Source organism: Anguilla rostrata, chromosome 8 (assembly GCF_018555375.3).
Source record: "Anguilla rostrata isolate EN2019 chromosome 8, ASM1855537v3, whole genome shotgun sequence".
Classification (NCBI taxonomy): Eukaryota; Metazoa; Chordata; class Actinopteri; order Anguilliformes; family Anguillidae; genus Anguilla; species Anguilla rostrata.
In genome coordinates, this window is record NC_057940.1 from 37,824,384 (window position 1) to 37,845,214 (window position 20,831).

The 20,831-nt window shown below is 42.8% G+C and overlaps 1 protein-coding gene across 2 annotated transcripts; it reads left to right on the forward strand.

Annotated features, from left to right (window-relative positions):
• Window positions 1-168: 168 nt before the first annotated feature.
• On the forward strand, window positions 169-19,858 carry pip4p2 (phosphatidylinositol-4,5-bisphosphate 4-phosphatase 2). 2 transcript variants are annotated; one of them, XM_064348141.1, is made up of 7 exons: window positions 174-438; window positions 10,248-10,396; window positions 12,841-12,947; window positions 13,485-13,608; window positions 14,486-14,538; window positions 18,175-18,265; window positions 18,611-19,858. In XM_064348141.1, the coding sequence occupies exons 1-7, from the start codon at window positions 333-335 to the stop codon at window positions 18,752-18,754; spliced, it is 774 nt and encodes a 257-aa protein (XP_064204211.1). In that variant the 5' UTR covers window positions 174-332; the 3' UTR covers window positions 18,755-19,858. The 2 variants fall into 2 exon arrangements, with proteins under 2 accessions (XP_064204212.1, XP_064204211.1); XM_064348142.1 differs by lacking the exons at window positions 14,486-14,538; window positions 18,175-18,265; window positions 18,611-19,858 and adding an exon at window positions 13,836-14,479 and having other exon boundaries at window positions 169-438.
• The last annotated feature ends 973 nt before the right edge of the window (window positions 19,859-20,831 follow it).

The following is a 20,831-nucleotide window of genomic DNA, read 5'->3' on the forward strand; positions in this document are numbered from 1 at the left end:
CATAACAAAAAATGGATATGATCCAGCAGCAAATGTTAAAACCAAGCCAGAAACAACCAAAATGCTTCCGTTTAATACCACCAAGTTCCGCTATGCCGAATGCTTAATGTTACTGTTGCGCTCAGTGTTTTCGTATTGCATTCCCTTGCTCTGCCCTCCCCGTTTACGTTTTTAGCCCCGCCTCCAGAAGGCTGCCCTCTCCGAAGCCGGAGGAGCATTTCTCACGAGTCACTGGTCTTTTCCCAAAGAACAGACCGAGGGAACCCGACGGAGCTGTTGTTGTTTTGCTGTCGCTGCCAACCGCTGCAAACGCCGGTGTTACCGCTGCAGACATGGCCTCCGATGGCATGGATGAACGATCCCCTCTGTTGTCAGCACCAAACTCTGGGAATGTCACACCCACGGCACCACCGTACCTGCAGGACACCAGTCCAAGAGGTAGGCTTATACGTAAGACGGCGATATGACAGACTGAGCGTGCTGATTCATTTTGGGCGTATCTTCTTGTGCAATGTTTTGTGTTGTGGTGCAAGTGAATTCATAGAACGGACAAGGGCATCTGCAACGGATCACTGGACCAGTGTAAATGAAAAAGGTGGAGCTTTGGACAGTAATGGCAGTAAACGTAGGCCTTCGGTCTTGCACAGTACTGAACAATTCTACCAATGCAGCAATTTCGTTTTCACTACGGTCTCAAATTTTTTTTTAATTTTTTTTTTTAATGGTTTTGAAAATCTGCTCAAATGAACAGCCGTTGCTTTTATTTATTTATTTTACCAGAAATAGTGTGCCATATGTGACCCGATGGATGTATAATTTCTTGAGTCGAGATGTGTTGTGATAACCTAGCTTATAAAATTTTATAGGGTGGGGTGTCTTAGTATGGGTTGTAACAAGTACTTAATTACTAAAGTACACAGTAAATTGTAGCCTACTAATGTATAATAATGCTATTGTATAAATTTCGAAAATGTAAAACATTTGCACTATTATATAAATATATGGAGGTTTGAATTCCGTAGTTAGCTAGCTTAAAAGTATGATCTTTTATCATTTTAAGATAGCTAACATGAGAATATTTCATTAATAATTTATAGCTTAATGTATGCTGATGCCGTGAAATGTGTTAGAGACAAAAACATCAAATTCTGAAAGAATTGTACACCATTCAATTTTATTTGAATTGACTTTGTAATTGATGAGCCTGGACATCCCCTAGAATTTCAGTGGTGACTGTAATCTCAGCTCATATCTGTCGAAGCAAGCAAGCACTTTTCTGAAAGTGAAGAGCTTTGTTTTGTCCTCAGAAGTCTGAAATAAACTGTAGTAGGCTTGAACGTGTTGTTGTTTGTCAATTTATCAGTGCACCATTTGTATTTTAAAATGCAATACTTTCAAATGTGCGAATGTTTGTTGTTCGGTATCTGTCTAATCATGGCCAGACAAGTATGGGATGGGACAATGTGCTGTCTTTATTTAGCCAACAGGCGAGCTGTCTTTAAAGTATCTATAGGTGATAGTGTATATACAGTGAGATCCATAAATGTTTGGGACATTAGTATTGCTTGGTTTGACTCTGTACTCCACAATTTTAGATTTGTAATCAATTAATAATTCACATATGGTTATAGTACAGATTCTAAGCTCCCCCCACCCCTCAAGACATAATAATAATATTTGGTACACATTAATGTCATGAAAATACTAGTCAAGTCATGTTTAGTATTTTGTTGCATTTCCTTGTCATGCAATGACTGCTTGAAGTCTGTGACTCATAAACATTGACTGATGCTGAGTATCTTCTCTGGCGATGCTCTGCCAGGCCTGAGCTGCAGCAGTCTTCAGCTCCTGCTTGTTTCAGGGGCGAGTTGCCTTACATTTTCTCTTCAGCATATGACACGCGTGTTCATTTGGATTCAGATCGGGTGACTGACTTTGGCAGTCAAGAATTTTCCAGTTTTTGGCTTTGAAAATCTCATGGGTTACTTTAGCTGTGTGTTTGGGATCATTGTCCTGCTGCATGTTGCAGCACCGTCTAATGAGTTTGGAGGCATTTGGTGGAACTTGAGCACATAAGATGCTTCTGTACACTTCAGAATTCATACTGCTGCTGCTATCAGCAGTTGTCTCATCAATGAATACAAGTAAACCAGTACCTGTGGCAACCATACATGCCAAAACCATAACACCGCCACCACCGTATTTCACAGATGGGGGGTGGGGGGAGGTGCTTTGGATCCAGGGCAGGCCCTTTTGGCTTCCACACTTAGCTCTCACTCTGATGTAAGTAAATCGTGGTGTCATCTGTCCACAAGGCCTTTTTCCAGAACTCCGCAGGCTCTTTTGGGTACTTCTTAGCAAACTGTAACCTGGCCATCCTGTTCTTGCAGTGAAGTAGTGTTCTGGATGTTGTAGTGTTGCCACTGTAGTTCTGTATGTGAACTCTTGTGCTGACAATAAGTAGTCACTAACACATGCCTCCTGAAGAGTGTTTCTCATCTGTCAGACAGAACTAACCAGATAGCCTAAACAAATGAGCCCTATAGCGTCGACACCAATAGTGTTTGGGCTTTGTTACTAGTCAACTGTGATGAAGGGTCTGTGGTGGTTGTCCTGTTGTCTCCTCTTTTTATAAGGTGGCCTTATATCGGCATGCATGCCTTAGGTCGCTACTGCTGAAGGGCCTTCTAGATTCTCATCATCTAGCACCTATGTATACTATGGACCAATGATTGGTCATGGTATTTGTTTTGCACCAATAATTGGTTGTGTTATTATTTTTGCGTGTGCTAAAAGGTTTTGCATATGCTAAAGGTCCTATGTGGCTTGTATGTGTGTGTTTTGGAAAAGTGCATGAGGTTCAGGTGCAGTGCTCACTGTGTGGCTGTGGGTGGCATAATGGTCACAGCGGAGCATACTGCAACAGGAGATTCCAAAAGTGTGTTAAAAGAAGGAACCCCCTCCCCCAATAAAAAGAAAATAGATATGGACAACCCCCTTCACATGAACATAAATATCCGACATGGCTACTGCATGAGAACTTGGAGACACTCCCAAGAGTCTTCAGCACAAGCAGCATGCCTTTGGCAGCCCTTTCTTACAGATCCTACACATAAGATGGCCAGATTGAATCTCTAAGTACAAGTAAAAAGCAAAGGGAAAGTTACTGTGATGTACACCCTGCAGAAAATCCTACTTTACAATGCTGTGGGTTATCAATGTTATACCTCCAAAATATTATCATATTTTATTGGGTGGGGGTAGCTGGGTAGCTCATTCCATAAAAGCACCACTTGTGGCATAGGAGTGAGCACCGCTATCTCAGATCAAATCTGGCTCATGCCAGCAGAGACTGTGGTCGGCAGCCTAGCAGAGGCGGCACACAATTGGCTTTTGTGTCACCCAAAGGATATTTTGGAGGGATACAGTCATCAGGATAGTTGTGCTCATTGCTTGAGCGACCCCTGTTGGCCATCTGGGTGCCCATGGCTTCCTCTCTGCGCACAGGTATGATTTGGTCTCCTCTGCCCCAGCTCTGCATGTGCATGGCTTGTGGCTGCTTTGTGAAAAGAAGCAGCTGACTAACATGGCATGTTTTGGAGGAGAACCGCGAGGTGTCATACGCTGTGCTGGTGGGAATGTATTGTATCAATTCCTTACCACACAGGAGCATGCTCACTCAACCACAATCTGAGTTTATTTTCTGAGAGATCATCTCATTGAAGTGCTTTAATGAAAAAGAATGAGATGGGCAAGCCCTCAAGCCTTGGCACAGACAGTGGATGTTGAGCTCAAGGTCATCCACATGACCAGCAGGGTTTGAGCTAAACAACCCATCCTAGTTGGAAACAAATACAGGACCATTGTGTTCAATCGTGGAGACTCTCATGTCATGCAGTTTGCTTTACGGCAATAGGAAAACTAGATTTATGGGGAAAGCAGATTTACTGACAAACTAAGGCCTTTAGAAATGTTACTTTTGACAGATAGAAGTTATGTCTTTTGTGGGTAATCCATCAGTCATTTCACTGTTATATTTGTATCACAATTAAGTCTATATTGTAAGGGACATCTGTCGGTTTGTTTTGCTACCATTCAAAGAATCTGAGGCACTGTAGCAGTATGTATATTAAACATCATTTTGGAATAGTTTGTTGAGCCTTAGATTATTACTGGTTCTTTTCCTTTTGGAATATCTGATTACAAGTCTTAGATTCTTTGTGTATGAAGGGGATTAGCTGTGAGCAGTGACCACAGCACAAATCTGCTGAGTTGGGCTGCAGAGTTCTGTGAACTGGGAGTACAGTTCTAGGATGTGTGGCCACTGCGCTCTGGAGAGCGCCATGAAACTTTAAACCGCTCTGACAGGCCCGTGGATCAGGGCCACAGGAGGCCTAAGAATAAACTGGCCCAGCGCCCTTAATTTGTCCAGGGTTTGTCAGTGAGGAGCATCCAGTGGGACGCTGTAACTCAGCTAAACTCAGCGAAACTCGGCGCAGTAAACATGAGCAAAATATTTACCGAGTTTCTTGGGTCATGTCTGACGCAGACATGGAACTAACAGCCACTATTCTGCATTTTGACCTGTTGAGATTACTGAGCCTTTATCTTAGACCTTATCCAGACCAGATCAGCACCATACAGAGAAAAGTGTTGTGAAAATAGAGCTTTATTTCACAAACTGACTCAATCAGCAATATGTGTATTTCAAGATCAGCTCTAGTTTGCCTATTGCAATAGAGGTTTGCTTTCTGAAAAGGAATACTGACTGACACAGTACTCATCCTCGGTGAATGGCTTATCTGCAAATTCTTAGTTGTCTTATAGTAGTTCCCAGGTATATCATTTCAGGTATATCCTCAGAATGAAAAAAAATCTAATTAGTAAAGGTAATAACCAAAATGGCTGTGGGCGTGACGGACGCTATTAGGGCTTTTCAGCTTCTCATTTGTGGCTGGAGCAGTGAGTTTGAAAACAGACGGATGCCACAGTTTGGGGGAAATGGTTCCTGTAATGATCTGGCATTCTGTGTCCTTTCAAGCAAATACATCCTCTCCATCATCTAAGGAAGCCACAGTCTTTATGGGTCTCAGTGGGATCCTATCACTGTATTATTGAGTCAAAGTAGTTTTTACCTTCAGTGATACACTCAAATCAGCAGATAATAGATTTAGAGAAGATGCAATCAGGAGGATGACTAGAAAGAGTCCTTTTTTTCCATTTTTCTCCCCAATTTAGTCGTTATACCAATTTCCCATGTGTATCACGGTCCTGGTTGATGCGCTATCCTTCTGTTGGTCTGGGGAGGGTGTAGACTACCACATGCCTCCTTCGATACTTGTGGAGTCGCCAGCCGCTTCTTTTCACCTGACAGCGAGGAGATTCACTGGGAGAGTCTAACGCGTGCGGAGGTTAACGCTATCTCCCCCAGATCCCCTCCCTGCTGAACAGGCACCCCGACCAACCAATAGAAGTCGCTAATGCAACGATCAGGACTCATACCCTCACCGGCTTCCCACCCGCGAACAATGTTAACGAGTGCTTTTACCTCTACACTACCCAGACGGCCCAGAAAAAGTCCTTTTAACGCTGAGACACTACATATTTTTTTGTGTGTGTGTTTTGTTGTTGCCACTAGTAACTGTGTGCCATTTAAAGTTCTTGTGTGCTTCCTCGTGTGTGGTGCCTGTATGGTTTGTTAGTAACTTATACTTTCACTTTGAACTTTTTCCTACAAAGACAACATGTGCATTTCCAGATCCTAAAAAATCTGAAATCAGGTTAGGTTTTAGTGTGGGAAAATAAGAAATTAATTTATATGGCAGTTGAATGGCCATACATAGGAGATGCAGAGGTATCTATGTCTTTTTCTCATTGTTCAGCTCACCCAAGCATACACACTGTATATGGCTGTTCAACTGGGATGTGAGAAATGAGCAGGGCAGTGCTACACAATTACAGATGGCTGTGTGCAGTGTTCTGTGCAAGAATGTCTGTTCTGTCTGAATTTCTGCCCATTTCCCCAAATCCTCTGCTCAACGAGGAGCTGGTTATATAGAAATCTTGCGCAACTCTTTCAAGAAAACATTCTGAAGGGAAAGTCAATTTGTTACCGTTAATTAACTGCATTAATTGGCCCAAAATATGGATGTACGTGATGTCTGGACCTGTGATGAAAGCCACTGTTTAAAGCAACATGGCTTCCACAACCTAATGAGCTCATTGTAATTTTAGCACCGACAACGGCTATAAACACTGAACAACCATACATTCTCACAAACATTTGATAGGATTTCTGAAGCATATACAGCATGTAGTATTATCTATGTAAAAATAGTGTTATGAGTGCCTCAGTTTCAGTGTTTCAGAATTGATTTGAGTCTTTTTAACATTTTTTCTGTACTTTTTTGTACAATACTGGACATTATGTTTTTGGGGAGCTCCAGAAATATCAGTCCTCTTGTCAGATTAAAAATAATAATTGCATGATGTGTAACGAGTAGAGACCGTTGATTGATATGCAGTCTTTTCCTCATTTCTGTGATGTTTTGCAGAAGCATTTTACATTGTCCTTGGCTTGACCTTTGCGAAAGGAAACCAAAGTGGTCGTCATGAGTTGTAGCAAGAAACGGAACCGCGATATTTCAAGAACGTCGGAAGCACGTGAATTGCGTCACAATTTGGCAGAGTCACATGGTTGGCAGGTTCAGCGTCTTGAATTAAGGCTCACAATAGTAGTAGACTGTTGCAGTAAAAAAAAAGCCGTCTGTATTTTAACACTGCCGTCACTGTTGCTGCTTCTACAGCCAAAATGTCTTGCCTTTCGGTTTCCCCGGTTACTGATTCAGAAACAATCGGCTCTCTGTGTCACAGATTTCCCTGTGTTAATGCTGAGGTCTGCACGCGCGCATAGACACTTTCTGAACCCAAACAATAAGCTGGTGATTTGGATGTTTAAACCTGCAGAAATATTGGTGGGGATTTACAGTCAGAGTTTTAGGATTCAGAGGGGCTGTACGCAAGCAAAGAAGCACAGTCAGTGTTCTGTATGGACTGCAGCTTTTGCAATGGCAAAGAGCGAGCCTTTCCCCCATAGCCCAGCTCCCCATGTTATCTTCTTAACCACTGTCACTCTCCAAGGGCGAATAGTGGGCCACAAAGACATCGTTGTTTTGACTCGAGCACCCTGAGCAATGGCCAGTGAAATTAAGACCCCTGTATCCATTTACTGCAACAGCTGTGATGGCTTAATGCAGTTGCAGAAGAAGAACATACACCCATCCATAGGACTGCACAGGTGCAGGGCATTGCATTTGAAAATCATCCCAGAAAGGAATGCAACCCAGCATACTGCTGCTTTGAAAAGTGTATTCAACTCAGGCCTACATTTTGACAATTGTCTTCAGCTTCCCAATTAACTGAATAGCCCTTGAAGTGTTTTCTTGTCTGTTGTTTTTTCTATTACTATATTGGCACAATTGACAAATGCCACTCTCACAATCAACATTTAAAGCCAGTGAAAATACCTCCTCACAGTAGTATTTGGCAAAAATTATCATTCAAGCTTTCATCCACAAGTAGAAATTAATATTCAATCAATGTAGCCTACCCTTTTCCCTTCACATACCCCAGTTATTATGCAAAATTAATTTGAGAATCTTTACATCTGAGCTGGAAGAAGGGAATCATTGCGAATCATTTTCAATTGTGAATATTCATATCCCAGAATGCACCTGATTGTGGGTGCTGAAAAGCAAATAAATAAGACAGTGAAGAATGAAAGAAAATCCAGTATTAATAATCAGTGTTATTGTCAGCGTCATCAATGAAATGCTGCCTCTGTCTGTGCTTACCCAGCAAGCCAGTCTCTCACTCGGTAGGCTGAACACCAAATCCCAGGAGACCCTCTAATGGCAGAACAGCGGTATCAAGTGAAGCCGCCTCCAGACTGTAGGTCTGTTGTTTCCGAAGGCCTCTCCTCTTTCAGTCACCTCTGTGCAATGTTGAGGAAACCAGAGCACGCCAGCATTTCGGTGGTACATCAGGAGAGACCGATATCCGATTGGCGTGGCGGGTATGAAGCAAATGTAAATGTCAGCCTGTGCAGCCTGAGGTGTAACACCCTTCCTGTTAACTGCATTATAAATGGGCCTTTTGTGCCTACTTACTAAGTATATGTATACTTCAACTGATTAAGTAGCCTATTTGTACAAGTATTAATCAGTTGAAGTCACGTATACTTAACAATATTGTATGCAAACGCTCCGTAATTTTAAATAAATCCAGCAATTCATTTTTTTGAGCGTGTAAAATGTATGGCACGCCCAGATTTGATTTTATCTGGACAGGACATTTTACATAGTTCACATGTAGATATTATCCATTTATACACCAGATATTTATGTGATCAATGCAGGATACTGGCCTTGCACATGGTTACAAAATGGCAAATGAACCTCTCATGTAGCAGCTTAATTTTGGCAGCTGCTACAAGTTACAGTTTTTAATATTTTGCAGGTAGTTAATTTCTCAAGAATAGTGGATAACACAGTAGCATTGAAAGTGGGCCATAGTTTCACTTCATAGTGTTTTAGTGTGACATGCTGTGGCACAATGGGATGTACTGTAAGCCTTTGGCCTCTTCCTTCCTGGAAAGCCACTGACGATGCACTGTATCACAACAGATTACAGCTCCATCTGTCACCACTAGGTTGAAAAGGCTTACCTGCCATCACGGTCACTCACCCATTGTGACCCATGTTATTACTGTTTTGTACCTACTGTAAGCTCCTGAGGCTGGCTCCAGTGCTCAAATGCAAGAGTGATCAAGACCCTGATTCAATCTAACCACAAAGACCATTGTGCTTAACTTTGCATTCCTCATCTGGAGATAAAAAAAATATACACATGTATCACCTGAACAAAGGAATGGTATTATATAGGAGACTGAATCTCATTTGAGTTCATGTGATTGCCAGCTATGGCTAAGTAGACATTGTATTCATGTCTATTCTCACTGGCCTGGTTTCAGTCTAAAGTCCAACCAACCTTCAGTTGTTGAGCTTTATATTTAATATCATTCATGGCATTCAGTAGCCATGTGTTGTGTAAGTGTATACAAATGACAAGAAGTGATTGCTTCTAATGATATTGCAAAACTGAACTGAATAAGCACAAAACCGTCCAGACCCATGGCGCAGCTGTACTAACTATATAGCTAGCTAGCTATGGCATGTCCTCACCTTTGTAACATTATTTGTTGTCCTCCGTGTGTCCATACATCTGTATCAGTGGTTGTAACTGTGTGTCCTTAGCTCCTACTCGTGCGTGCAGGATAGCATCTGTACACGCTAACTAGGTTAACTAAAGTAGGTGAAACGCTAACATGTTAGGGTTAGCGAAAGTAACGTTCAGCGATAAAGCTGTGCTTAAACATCTCGTGCCGTACCACCTGCGCATGCGTCCTACTAAACGAAGCACCACCTACGCATGTGTCCTACAAAACGACCCTCTCAGGTCGCCCATGAGTGAGTGAGTGACTACAATTTGCCACGCATAGCCCACGGCGACAGTCCTGCCTGTGCGCCGTGGGGAAAAAGATCAAATCAAATTGTATTAAGTGAACAAAAGCACATCTACACCAGCACATTGAACCCAGCATATATCGTTGAATGTTTGAATAGCCTACAAATGCAGTTGTGCATGATGGGGGATGAGGTCCAGCATTGGGTACTGAGTCTGTGCATGTGATGTTGCTCAGCAGCTTGTAAGGTCACGCTACTGTCACCGTTTTTCTCATCAGCATTAAAATATTTCCCTTTCTTAGTCACTTAATCACTGCTGACTTCTATTTACTGTAGACGTCATTCTTAAGAGAAAGAAGGAAGTGGCAACGTGGGGGGTAGAGGTTGTGCACTTTTCAAATGCTGCGGTTGCAGTTTTTGGAGAGAGAGAGAGAAATGATATCATGATTGGACAGTTGTCCAAAGGCATAAAAGTATATTATGAAAGCATAAGAGCCGTAATCATCTGTGGAGCCACAGTACGTGTTTCTGAATGAGTTTTGCTTTAACTGCAAATCAGTATAAGTCAATTATAGTCTTGTAAATTGCAGGGAGTCCAATTTGCTTACCCTTCCCTACTGCCCCCTTTTTATGCTTGTTACTGCATATTTTTATTTACATCTTTACAGGTCTCTCGGTTGCTTCTAATGTGCTGCGCTTTGATTGGTGCTTTTCTCTGCGCAGCTGAGCTACCTCCTCCGTACACGGCCATCGCCAGTCCGGACGCCGGGGGAGTGCCTGTGATAAACTGCCGCGTGTGCCAGTCTCTCATCAACTTGGACGGCAAGCTCCACCAGCATGTGGTCAAATGCACCGTCTGCAACGAGGCCACGGTGAGGCCGCCGCCCCCTCATCTCCCCAGCGCACTGGGTCACTCCCATGTCTTCAGAGTGGAAAGCCACCATTTTGGCCTTCATTTCATATCTTTTTTTTTTCTTGACAGAAGTCACTGGACAGCTGGTTTTCCTGAGGGGAAATTGAGTCTTTTCTGCACATTAACTCGCATTTCCCAGCATTTTAGAGTAATAAATATATAGTTTTCATGGTAGTTTCTGGTTAGCTTTGAAAATAAAAATGAATAGTGACTTGTATACAAATGGCCTGAGGTTGCTCTTAACTGTCAAGCTGTTCACTGAGCTTTGCTGCTATACAGGCTCCTGCAAGGCTGTCCTTTCTGTCTCAGTTCATTATCTTCACTATTTTTAGCAGTTCTTTCTGTCAGTGACCCATCAAACCTCTCCCTATCACTGACCTCACAGTGCTGTCCAAAGGCTTGTCACATTCAAGTCCGTTTTAACCAGCTGGAGCAGTTCATTTTGCAGAGGGCTGTCTGTGGTGCTGTCAGCTTGGTGGCATGATTCAGCTGTTGAGCACACCCCCATCTTGTGTCACGAGAACCGTCTTAAATGCACAAAAAGCAAGCATGACCCATGTCGGCCATCAGTGTTTTTGTGACTTGTGGCCTCTATAGCCGCGTTTCCACCAAAATTACCCGGAACTTTCAGTCCCAGGAACTACTTTACCAGGAACTAAAAGGTTCCTTCAGCCAATGGTTGTCTGCGTTTCCACCGGGATCTAAAGTACCGCGAAGATTAGGCAAATTAGCCCACTGACGTTGTCGTCAGTCCATCTGTCATATGATTTCTTCTGTAACCCCATACTACCACCGAAGTAGCCTACATTATTTTCTAATAACCGGGACAGCCCGGAGGGGTTTATTCCACTTATATACAACGGGTTACCAACAATGACTATATATGGTTACTTTTGTATTTATTGATTTTCATATATCCTCTCAAACACATTCATTAACAGCAGAAAACATGCACACGTTGTAAACAATTTGCTGTTTTATTACTTTCTCGTCGTCAATTCCATATAGGCTAATCGCAAAATGACAAGAATAGAACGAAAACTCGGACTTGCGTGAAAATGTAAATTAGTAGTGGTACAGCCACCGTTTGCTTTCCTTCGAAGTTACTGCTAGCCGAGCAGCGAAGTGTGCCCTCCAGATGCGAACCATGCACCATAAATGAGTCCATAGTCTTCCTGGTCTTTTCGTGGAATTGAAAAATGGCAGTAAAATTGAGTAAAATTACGGCAGTCTGAAAAAGCTAAAGGGAAGATTACTAGAATTAACCTGTTATTTTACCCGGATAAAAAGTGCGGAAGGTGATTTCCAGTTTGCTTGTACTGTATCACCAATGTTAATTATGCAGAACTACCGCATACCTCACATAACTGTATCAAACGTTTTGAGTCAATTACAACGGGCTAACAAAGAAAATCTGGAAGAAAATATTCAGCAACCGAATTAATCCGTTTCAATGTTTTGGTAGCCTACGTAATATGCTGTCCCAGCACGAATGCTTAGCATTTTATAAAACGAATACTAAAGCAAGAAAAGAACAGAAGAGCACACGTTATAATTCCAAGACGTTGACAGGCTATAACCAAAAGTAGGCTACTGCGCCGCATAACATACAAGTTTGATTTGAAGTTATTATGAAAATAAATTGGTTTGCCGCTGCATATTTTCAAACATGGCGGGTAATGGCGGAAAATAAATACAACACAAATGCTACGAGTACTCGACCAATCAGAAATGTTCAGCGCTGCAAGCTCCACCCAAAAGGTTCCTGTACTTTCGGAAAGTACTACCCCCCGAGCAGGAACGTTTTGGGGGTAAAACAAAGCCCCCAGAACTAAATTTAGACCCTAGTTCCTGCGGTGGAAACGCACTGAGTTCCTCAAAAGGTTCCTAGTTCCGGGGTATAGTTCCTGCGGTGGAAACGCGGCTTATGAGGCTCTTGCCCATTGACTGGTGGGGGTATAACGAGCAGGGCAGTAAGCAGTGTAAGGGGTAGACAGCACTGTCTATGTCAGTGTGGACCTGGATGAGCTATGGCCCATCAAACACTGGGAAATATTGCAGTGTGGTCCTTCTTCAGTACGGGAGGCTATGTAAATCCATTACCCTAAAACTCTAGGCCTGCCAAGGTATGGTTATGAAGGGGTGTTCTGCTAGTCAGAGGTCCTCTTAGCAGCTTTTGATGCTCCAAGAATCTGCCAAGCCATAGATCTCCCAAGTGCTGAAGTGCCCATAATGCTAATCCTGAGTCAGGGCACACAGCAGTATTTCAAACCAGCCCACGAATATAAGTGTAGGGTGCTATCCGTTTATGATCAGACTAGGCACACCTGCATTAAGGAGGCAAAATAAATCCTAGCTGACAAGCCTGCTATCTTAATGGCGTACCGTTCCCTTCTCTCTCAGCCTATCAAAAACCCGCCGGCCGGTAAGAAGTATGTGCGCTGTCCGTGCAACTGCCTTTTAATCTGCAAAGACACGTCTCGGAGGATAGGATGCCCAAGGCCCAACTGGTAAGTGTAAAATACTGGGGTGATGGCATCTGCCCTTTTAGATGTCGAGACTGCATGTCCAATGATATGGCAGTTGTGGTGGGATCATAAGACGGGTCTCCTTGAGCATGTTAAGGCATGTATAGTACCCAGTATGGGGGATTTTGTGCTCTGGAGTGAAAGAGTGAAGATAAAAGGATGTGGCATCTGTGTTTTGACTATACAGAAAAAGGGATGAGTGGTTTCTTTTCATATTTTCTGAACAATTTCTAATCACATTATTCTGCAAATACTAACTGACAGGGGAAAAGCTCAATGAGGCTGTTGACATAATGCATAGTGACACCGAATCTGTTGTTTATTTGGGGATACAAAAGTTAGCTTTGGCAGACTACATTCTATAAAATCATTGAGTGATGAATTGAGAGAATTTTATCAAAGCATTTCAATGTCCTCCAGCTGCAATGCCCAACAATGTTTTTTTTTTTTGTGCTATGTTTTTCTAAATTAACTGGCACCCATTGTGACATCATCATGCCATCATGTCTCCTCCCACAGCAGACGCATCATCAACCTGAGCCCAGTGATGGTCATTCCTGAGGAACAGCCCAGTCAGCCGGCCCTGCCCGTCCAGCCCGAGGGTATGCGTGTGGTGTGTGGGCACTGCGGCAACACATTCCTCGTATGTACCCATTACAGCGCCCATCTCCACGCAGCCATGCACTGCACGCCACGTAAAATATGTACAGTAGGCTTGCTGAGTCTTTTTTTAGTCACTTGCGTGTACATGTAATGGTGTAATGGTAGCTTTTTTTTTTACATGTATGTCTATGTCATGCAGAATAGTTGTGTTGGCAGTAGACGTAGCTTTCATGTTTACCGTCTGCCCGTTATGCCTCTGGCATCTAGGGCGGCGAAGACGCCTTGCCACCCCAGCCTGTGTCTGGCCTTCCTCTTGATGGAGTCTCAGCTGTATTCAAGGTCCACAAGCTCGGCATCTTGTCCCTGAGCCTTGCACTTTTAGTGACTGATAGAATTAACACCAGCATAACACTACCTCAGAAACTGAAATTAACTTTACTTGAATACTAAACTCAATGCAGAATGAGTGTTGAAGCTGCAACTCTGTAACTCCTTTCAAATCATTATAATGCCCCCTCCCCAAATAATACAGGCCTTTTCCACTGTATTATAGTAGAACAGAGAGATATGTAACTCTAAGGAGTAAATTTGTTTTCCTTGTTTAACACTGAAGGAAAGCCTCTCCATCACCCCTGCCCTCCCAAAACAAGTGTGATTCATTCAAGATTTTCTTCCTTCCAGGGACTTAGCAGAGCCCGTGGTGCAAAGCAGGGTTTATGGAGCCCCAGGACTCTGTGATCACTAAGCTTTGCTCTAGATTTTTGGGTTCCCTCTCCTGAAACCCTTTCATTCAGAGAGGGAACGCATTGACCTGTCTTCAGTGCGTCCCATCAAAAGAGCAGGCGTGTGTTGTTACTGTATTTCAGTCTGAACGTCAGTGAACTGAAAGTAAAATGTCCCTCTGTTTGTGTTCACAGTGGATGGAACTGCGGTTTAACACACTGGCCAAGTGCCCACACTGCAAAAAAATGTAAGTTTGTGTTGCTGCTGTAAGTTCTGAGAGGTGCACTTACACCAGACTTGCTTCACAGAAGATTCTGGATGCTTCAGAGGTTTTGTTGGCCACCCCATTAATGATGCATAGATTTTGTGTCATCGTCTGATTTGTAAACCTCTCTAGGCCATAGTGGTTAACAGGAGCGTGTGACAGGCATTATGACCAGAGGCAAGCTGTAGTTTTAAATAGATAATCCTGGTGCTGGGAAAAAAAACAAACAATTGGGCAGCCAGTGTGGTCAGAGCAGTGAGGAGGATTCGTAAGAAAGCTTCAGTGACGCAAGTACTGGGACCTTCCCCTGATATGTGGACAGTCAGGGCACAGCCAGGGAAACAGACACTGCCCCACTGCAGGAGACCGGGAATAAATCACTCTCTGATGTAACAGAGACTCTGCGCATGCAGCAAAAGTTATGGAAGTCAAACTGCTACAGGACTTGTTTTCCTTTTCAGTTCTGTTCAGAACCAGACAGACCTGTTCTGTAGTTGGAGCTTCTAATGCTGTTTTTTTTTTTTTTTTAAAGAAGCTGTTGGTTCAGTTTTTTTTTCCATCTAACCCGTATACTCTTGCTTTGTGGACTATAACAGTGATTATCCTAATGTGCGTAACTGTTTTTAAGTTCTGACTGCATGGCTCAGACTCAGCCTCCCTAGTGAAAAGGAGAAGTATGTCATTGGGGTAAATAGGGAATAGCCCCAGTAACTGCAATGAGTGAGATTAGGTTGTCTTAAGCCAGCTGATTTGCTACAAGCTCAAAAGCACGTTTCCCAATCCGGTCACATGAGAAACGCATGGGTAGTAACTGTGAGGCCTAATGAGATGTCACCGGGAGCCGGGCAGGTCATGTGATCCACACTAGGCACTGTAAGACCGCTATGCGTTTGATGCTATCAAATTGTCTTCATTGCTTGACTAATTGTCCAATGAACTATGGCTTTTTAATAAGGGCTCTTACACAAAGCCATTGTCATCTTGCCGCATTAATTCAAAGCATGCTTGAAAGCTAGCCTGTCTGTGAACTCCTGGTGATGTTTGTAGGGGATAGGAGTAGTTGGTAAAAGTTGGATTTTGCTTCCTTTTTTTTCTAACTAATTTTTAACCCATGATTTTTCTTTCTTTTAGACAGCAGCTCTCAGGACTAATGCTAGGAGTTATCCCATGGGAAATTGAACTTATTTTCATAGTTATTTCCATTTTGGAACAATCTGGGATGATGCATACATATGATAAATGCCACAGTAGTTTCTTTTACTACTTTGTAAAGATAAAAAAACAGTTAATTATCAGGACACTGCAGGAAACTGTTTCTAAATCTACTGACAAAATTGGCAATACTGCTATTGGGACACAGGAAAAATGAGAAGGTAAAAGAAGTTTGACACCATTGAAAACTGCCTGATTAGCAAGTACAGTTTTCTGTATAGCATTTTCACAAGCGTTAAGCATGATCATGGACAAAAAACACTTAGTTTCTCAAAAAATCTTTTTACCAGTTTATTCCCCATTTTAGAACTGTGGACACTGCAGTGTTCTCCTCTGAGGAGTATGCAGTCAGCCATCACTTCTTTCCCTCCCTCCCTGCACAACACTATGTACAATAATGCCCCACGGAAGTTTCCAGGCTACTCAGTAATCACACAGCTTAGATTTCATCAGCACTGCAGGACCTATCACTGTAATGAACATTGAACACACCATCGAAGCCATGGTCCACTTTAACCATTTTAAATGTTTGTTCCTCATTTGAAAAAAAATATTATTGAAATCGAGTTTGATATGGGAAGACCAGTTTTTAGTAGTAATACTCTACTGTAACTTCCAAATTGTTTCCGCAGTATGTACACCATTTATCCTAAGTGGCTTATGACTGAGCAAGTTTTCTGGCTCTCAGCCATTGTGCTTCATGCCTGGCTGGGTCATAGCCACAAAAAGCACAAAAAATCTAAATGGGTATAATAAAATCAATGTCTAATTGGATGTGAATATTGGCTTGCTGCCAAATGCTGTCCTGTTATCTCCATTCTCTATTTTTACAGTTCTGTATCAGTAATCCTTTAAAACATTCAAAGTTTTAAATCATGGAATAGTTTTCTTTGCTAGCCTCCCATGAATACTTTCCCCTTTCGAGATGATATTCAAAGTAACTGATACTCATTAATATTCAGATGCGTGTTCATTATTGGAACAGAGAAATCTAAAGCTATTAAAAACCCACTTTCTATGAAGCCCACACATGTAATACATTATAAATGCCCTCAGGCATTATTCATAATAAACATTTTGGATAATGAGCTACACAGCAATTATAAGGCAATATAATCTTTGTTATGATATCAGATTATAAACCACTATGAGTGATTGGCCTTTGATTGCTTGAAGTGATGAAATGCCTGTGGCACAGACAGATATTACTCTTAACGACTATAAAGTACTGTAAATTGTAATTATCTGCTTTACGTAAAGAAAAACCTTTTTTACTTTAATCTATGCGAGAAAAACGCACAACTTGGGACTGCATTGTTAGTTCTGCGGCTCTGGAGGATAATACACAGGCTTCTCTTACACAGCCGTTGGCAGTATCTGCTGCGTGGAATGAGCTCGGATGGCACGGTCAGGGACTCTTTCCCAGCAGACGGCCATGTGTTGATTAGTGTCAGGCATGGCCCTGACTGTGTGTTGAGTAGTGGTGGGTGTGGCCTGACCGTTGTTGAAGGTGTACGTGTGTTGAGTATGTCGTTGTAGGCCTGGACGTGTGTTGAGTAGTGTCGGGCATGGCCTGACCGTGTGTTGAGTAGTGGTGGGCGTGGCCTGACCGTGTGTTGAGTAGTGCTGGGCGTGGCTTGACCGTGTGTTGAGTAGTGCTGGGCGTGGCCTGGCTGTGTGTTGAGTAGTGTCGGTTGTGGCCTGACCGTGTGTTGAGTAGTGTCGGTTGTGGCCTGACCGTGTGTTGAGTAGTGTCGGTTGTGGCCTGGATGTGTGTTGAGTAGTGTCGAGCGTGGCCTGACCGTGTGTTGAGTAGTGTCGAGCGTGGCCTGACCGTGTGTTGAGTAGTGTTGGGCGTGGCCCTGACTGTGTGTTGAGTAGTGTCGGGCGTGGCCCTGACTGTGTGTTGAGTAGTGTCCGTTCTGGCCTGACCGTGTGTTGAGTAGTGTCCGTTCTGGCCTGACCGTGTGTTGAGTAGTGTCAGTTCTGGCCTTACTATGTGTTGAGTAGTATCGGGCGTGGCCCTGACTGTGTGTTGAGTAGTGTCAGTTCTGGCCTGACTTTGTGTTGAGTAGTGTCGGTTGTGGCCCTGACTGTGTGTTGAGTAGTGTCGGTTCTGGCCTGACCGTGTGTTGAGTAGTGTCGGTTCTGGCCTGACCGTGTGTTGAGTAGTGTCGGTTCTGCTGACCGGTGTTGAATGTCGGGCGTGGCCGACTGTGTGTGAGTGTGTCGGTTTGGCCTGACCGGTTTGATAGTGTCGTTCTGCCTGACCGTGTTGAGTAGCGGTTCTGGCTGACCGTGTGTGAGTAGTGTCGTTCGGCCTGACCGTGTGTATATGTCGTTTGGCTGACCGTGTGTTGAGTAGTGTCGGTTGTGGCCTGACCTCGCTGCCGCCCTTTTCCCCAGATCCTCCGTGGGCAGCGCTCTCCCGCGAAGGCGCTGCTGCGCCTACATCACCGTGGGAATGATCTGCATCTTCATCGGGGTCGGGCTGACTGTGAGTACACGCCCCCCGGCAGTCCTGTCACACATCACCCCCACGTGCTGAACGGCCATCTTTATTATTATTAGACTATTAGTAGTAGTAGTAGTATCATTATTATTAATATTATTATTTTTGTTGTTATTGTTGTTGTTGCTAGTAGTAGCAGTAGTATTGTGGGAGGGTACATGCTTGGTTGGCTTATTTTAATTTTTCTAGTTTTTTAAGTTTTGAACATATTGCTTTGTGTTCTTGTTATAACTTTCAAGACACGGTTCTGTATGAGTATTTCATTGTTATAGCAACTACGCATAACTTCAAAGGCACCCTTTTGATTGGCGCTCTGTTGCTTCCCTCCAGGTGGGGACCCAGGACTTCGCTAGCCGCTATCATGCCACGTACGTGTCCTGGGCTTTGGCGTACCTGCTGGGCCTGATATGCCTGGTGCGGGCGTGCTACTGGGGAGCCATTAAAGTGAGCTATCCAGAGAACAGCTTTGCGTAGGCCTGTGCCCGCTGAATAAAGAGCCCGTCTACTGTTTGTTTCGTTTGGACGCAGCCAGTTCCCGGCCAGCCATCCCTTGTCCTCGAGAACCCAGATCTAGTCCAGGTAATATGGAGTTCACCCCTCAAATCCTGCAATCGGCCACCTGTGTTATCGCAAATGATTCATTTTATTTATTTTATTCTTTCGAATGTCTGATTGGACCTACAAGGAAAAGTTACACGTATTTTAATGAAGTTGCTTGGTCTTAATAAATGTGATGTATCTGAACACCTTATTGGATATTTGGGCTATTCAGGACCAATGTTGGCCACCACTGGTTGGGCACTGTACATGTTTAATTACTGAACTTGCTACCAACTAGACCAAATGAGGTTACCTTTTAAGAAATACTGCCCATTGCACTACATTTTTATGCAATTATTCTGTTGTGTTGCTGCTAGATTATCCAGCCATTGACAGCTGGGATGCCGTATTTCATGTGTCAGAATCCTGCCTGTACACAACGTCTATTTATGTTTTTTTTTTTTTTTCATATACTGAACAAATTTACATTTGAAATAAATCGTTGTTAAATCCGTCTGTGCCATTATCAACAAAGTTGCCGTGTAAGTATGTGTTGACAAAATGCCTTTCAAAAAAAATTTGGCTGTTCTGGTGTTTTGAAGTTACGCTTGCATTCAGTTTGAGCAATAAACATTTTGTTTGTCACTTTCCTTATGCACTGTATATTTTCTCTTAAATGGCCTTCTCATTAGCCGATTGAAAGCGAAATGTAACGACAGACTCATGCATGCTTTCCATTTTCACTGCGCTCTTTTGTCCAGTCAGCCTCAGCAGGCCAAGCATTCAGCTTCACACTCTGTTGTGGCTTGTGCGTAAATCCTTCCTGCTTACAGCCTGTTGCCTGGATTGGCTAACTTTGATAGCATTACCATAGTTGAGCATTCTGTTGAGAAAATGGGCACAGCTAATCTCGTTCTGAATGTGAGGAAACAGAAACCCTTTGTACAGAATGAATTCAGCGAGCTGAAATGGTAGCTTGAGTTCGAATACGGCTTGGATCTTTTTAAGGATAATTTATCAATAAAACCGTAAAACATTTATTGCAATCTTGTATGCTTTTTCATTGTTATTATTCTCTGAAAAACGTCAATTGTGTACTTTCTGTGTATTATTTGAACATGGCATATTTTGTTGTTGCTAGAAATAAATATGCTTTCTGTACATGCACATGCTGTGCAGAATCTCAGTGGTGAATCACCTGAGTATATCTAACTTATCACTATATCTAACAATAGGGATGAGATGTAATAGATATTATCCCTATTGGACTCATAAACTGATAAATTAACTATCTGATTGACATGACACTGAACATTTTGCTATGGTTGAAACTATATCATTGGAAGTGTTTTGTTGGGCTAATTAATGTAAGGTGTTTTTCCACACATACACTGGGTTTAATTTCATATCAGAGCTATAAAATATGCCTTTTAACTGAGAACACTTTAAAATGTTACACTGCAACCACAATATTCAGGCAGAAGCCTTTCATTTTTAAAAACTGAGTGAAAAATAGGATGGAAATTTTGTAGAGCTGTGAATCTCCAGAGGAAGTCAAAAAACTATGCTAGCGTTCTTATTGGGATTTCTAGCTGTGCCTCTTGAGCTGGGCCACACACATCCACACCAAGAGTGCTGCAGCTGAAGCACATGCACTCCAACCCCCTCACCCATGAGCCAGTGATTATTTACAATACAGGTCATGCAGAGCAGAGCCACTACCATAGAGCTCAGATCTGAATCATAACTGGTGGCTTGTGGTCACCAGCTGCATTTTTGCGATGACCTAATGTAGACAGCTTTTTCAGTTTGTAGTTTTGTTCATAACCTTTTAGAACTTTTAATTCTCATTATTTAAAAGACAAAGACATTTTGTGCAAAAGAATAATTTCAAAAGTATGTCCAAATGAACAAAGCATTTTTCCCATTTTGCTCTTGAGTTTTCGAGTGAGTGGCTACATCTTATTTTCAAAAAATTTTAAGACCACATCTTAAATGGGTGGATATACAG

Bases quoted from the DNA above. Each gene is read 5' to 3' on its own strand.
- pip4p2 (XM_064348141.1), top strand. From the start codon at position 333: ATGGCCTCCGATGGCATGGATGAACGATCCCCTCTGTTGTCAGCACCA. The intron at 10,397-12,840 runs GTGAGGCCGCCG...CTTCTCTCTCAG, and splicing joins CCGTCTGCAACGAGGCCACG to CCTATCAAAAACCCGCCGGC. The intron at 12,948-13,484 runs GTAAGTGTAAAA...CTCCTCCCACAG, and splicing joins GGATGCCCAAGGCCCAACTG to CAGACGCATCATCAACCTGA.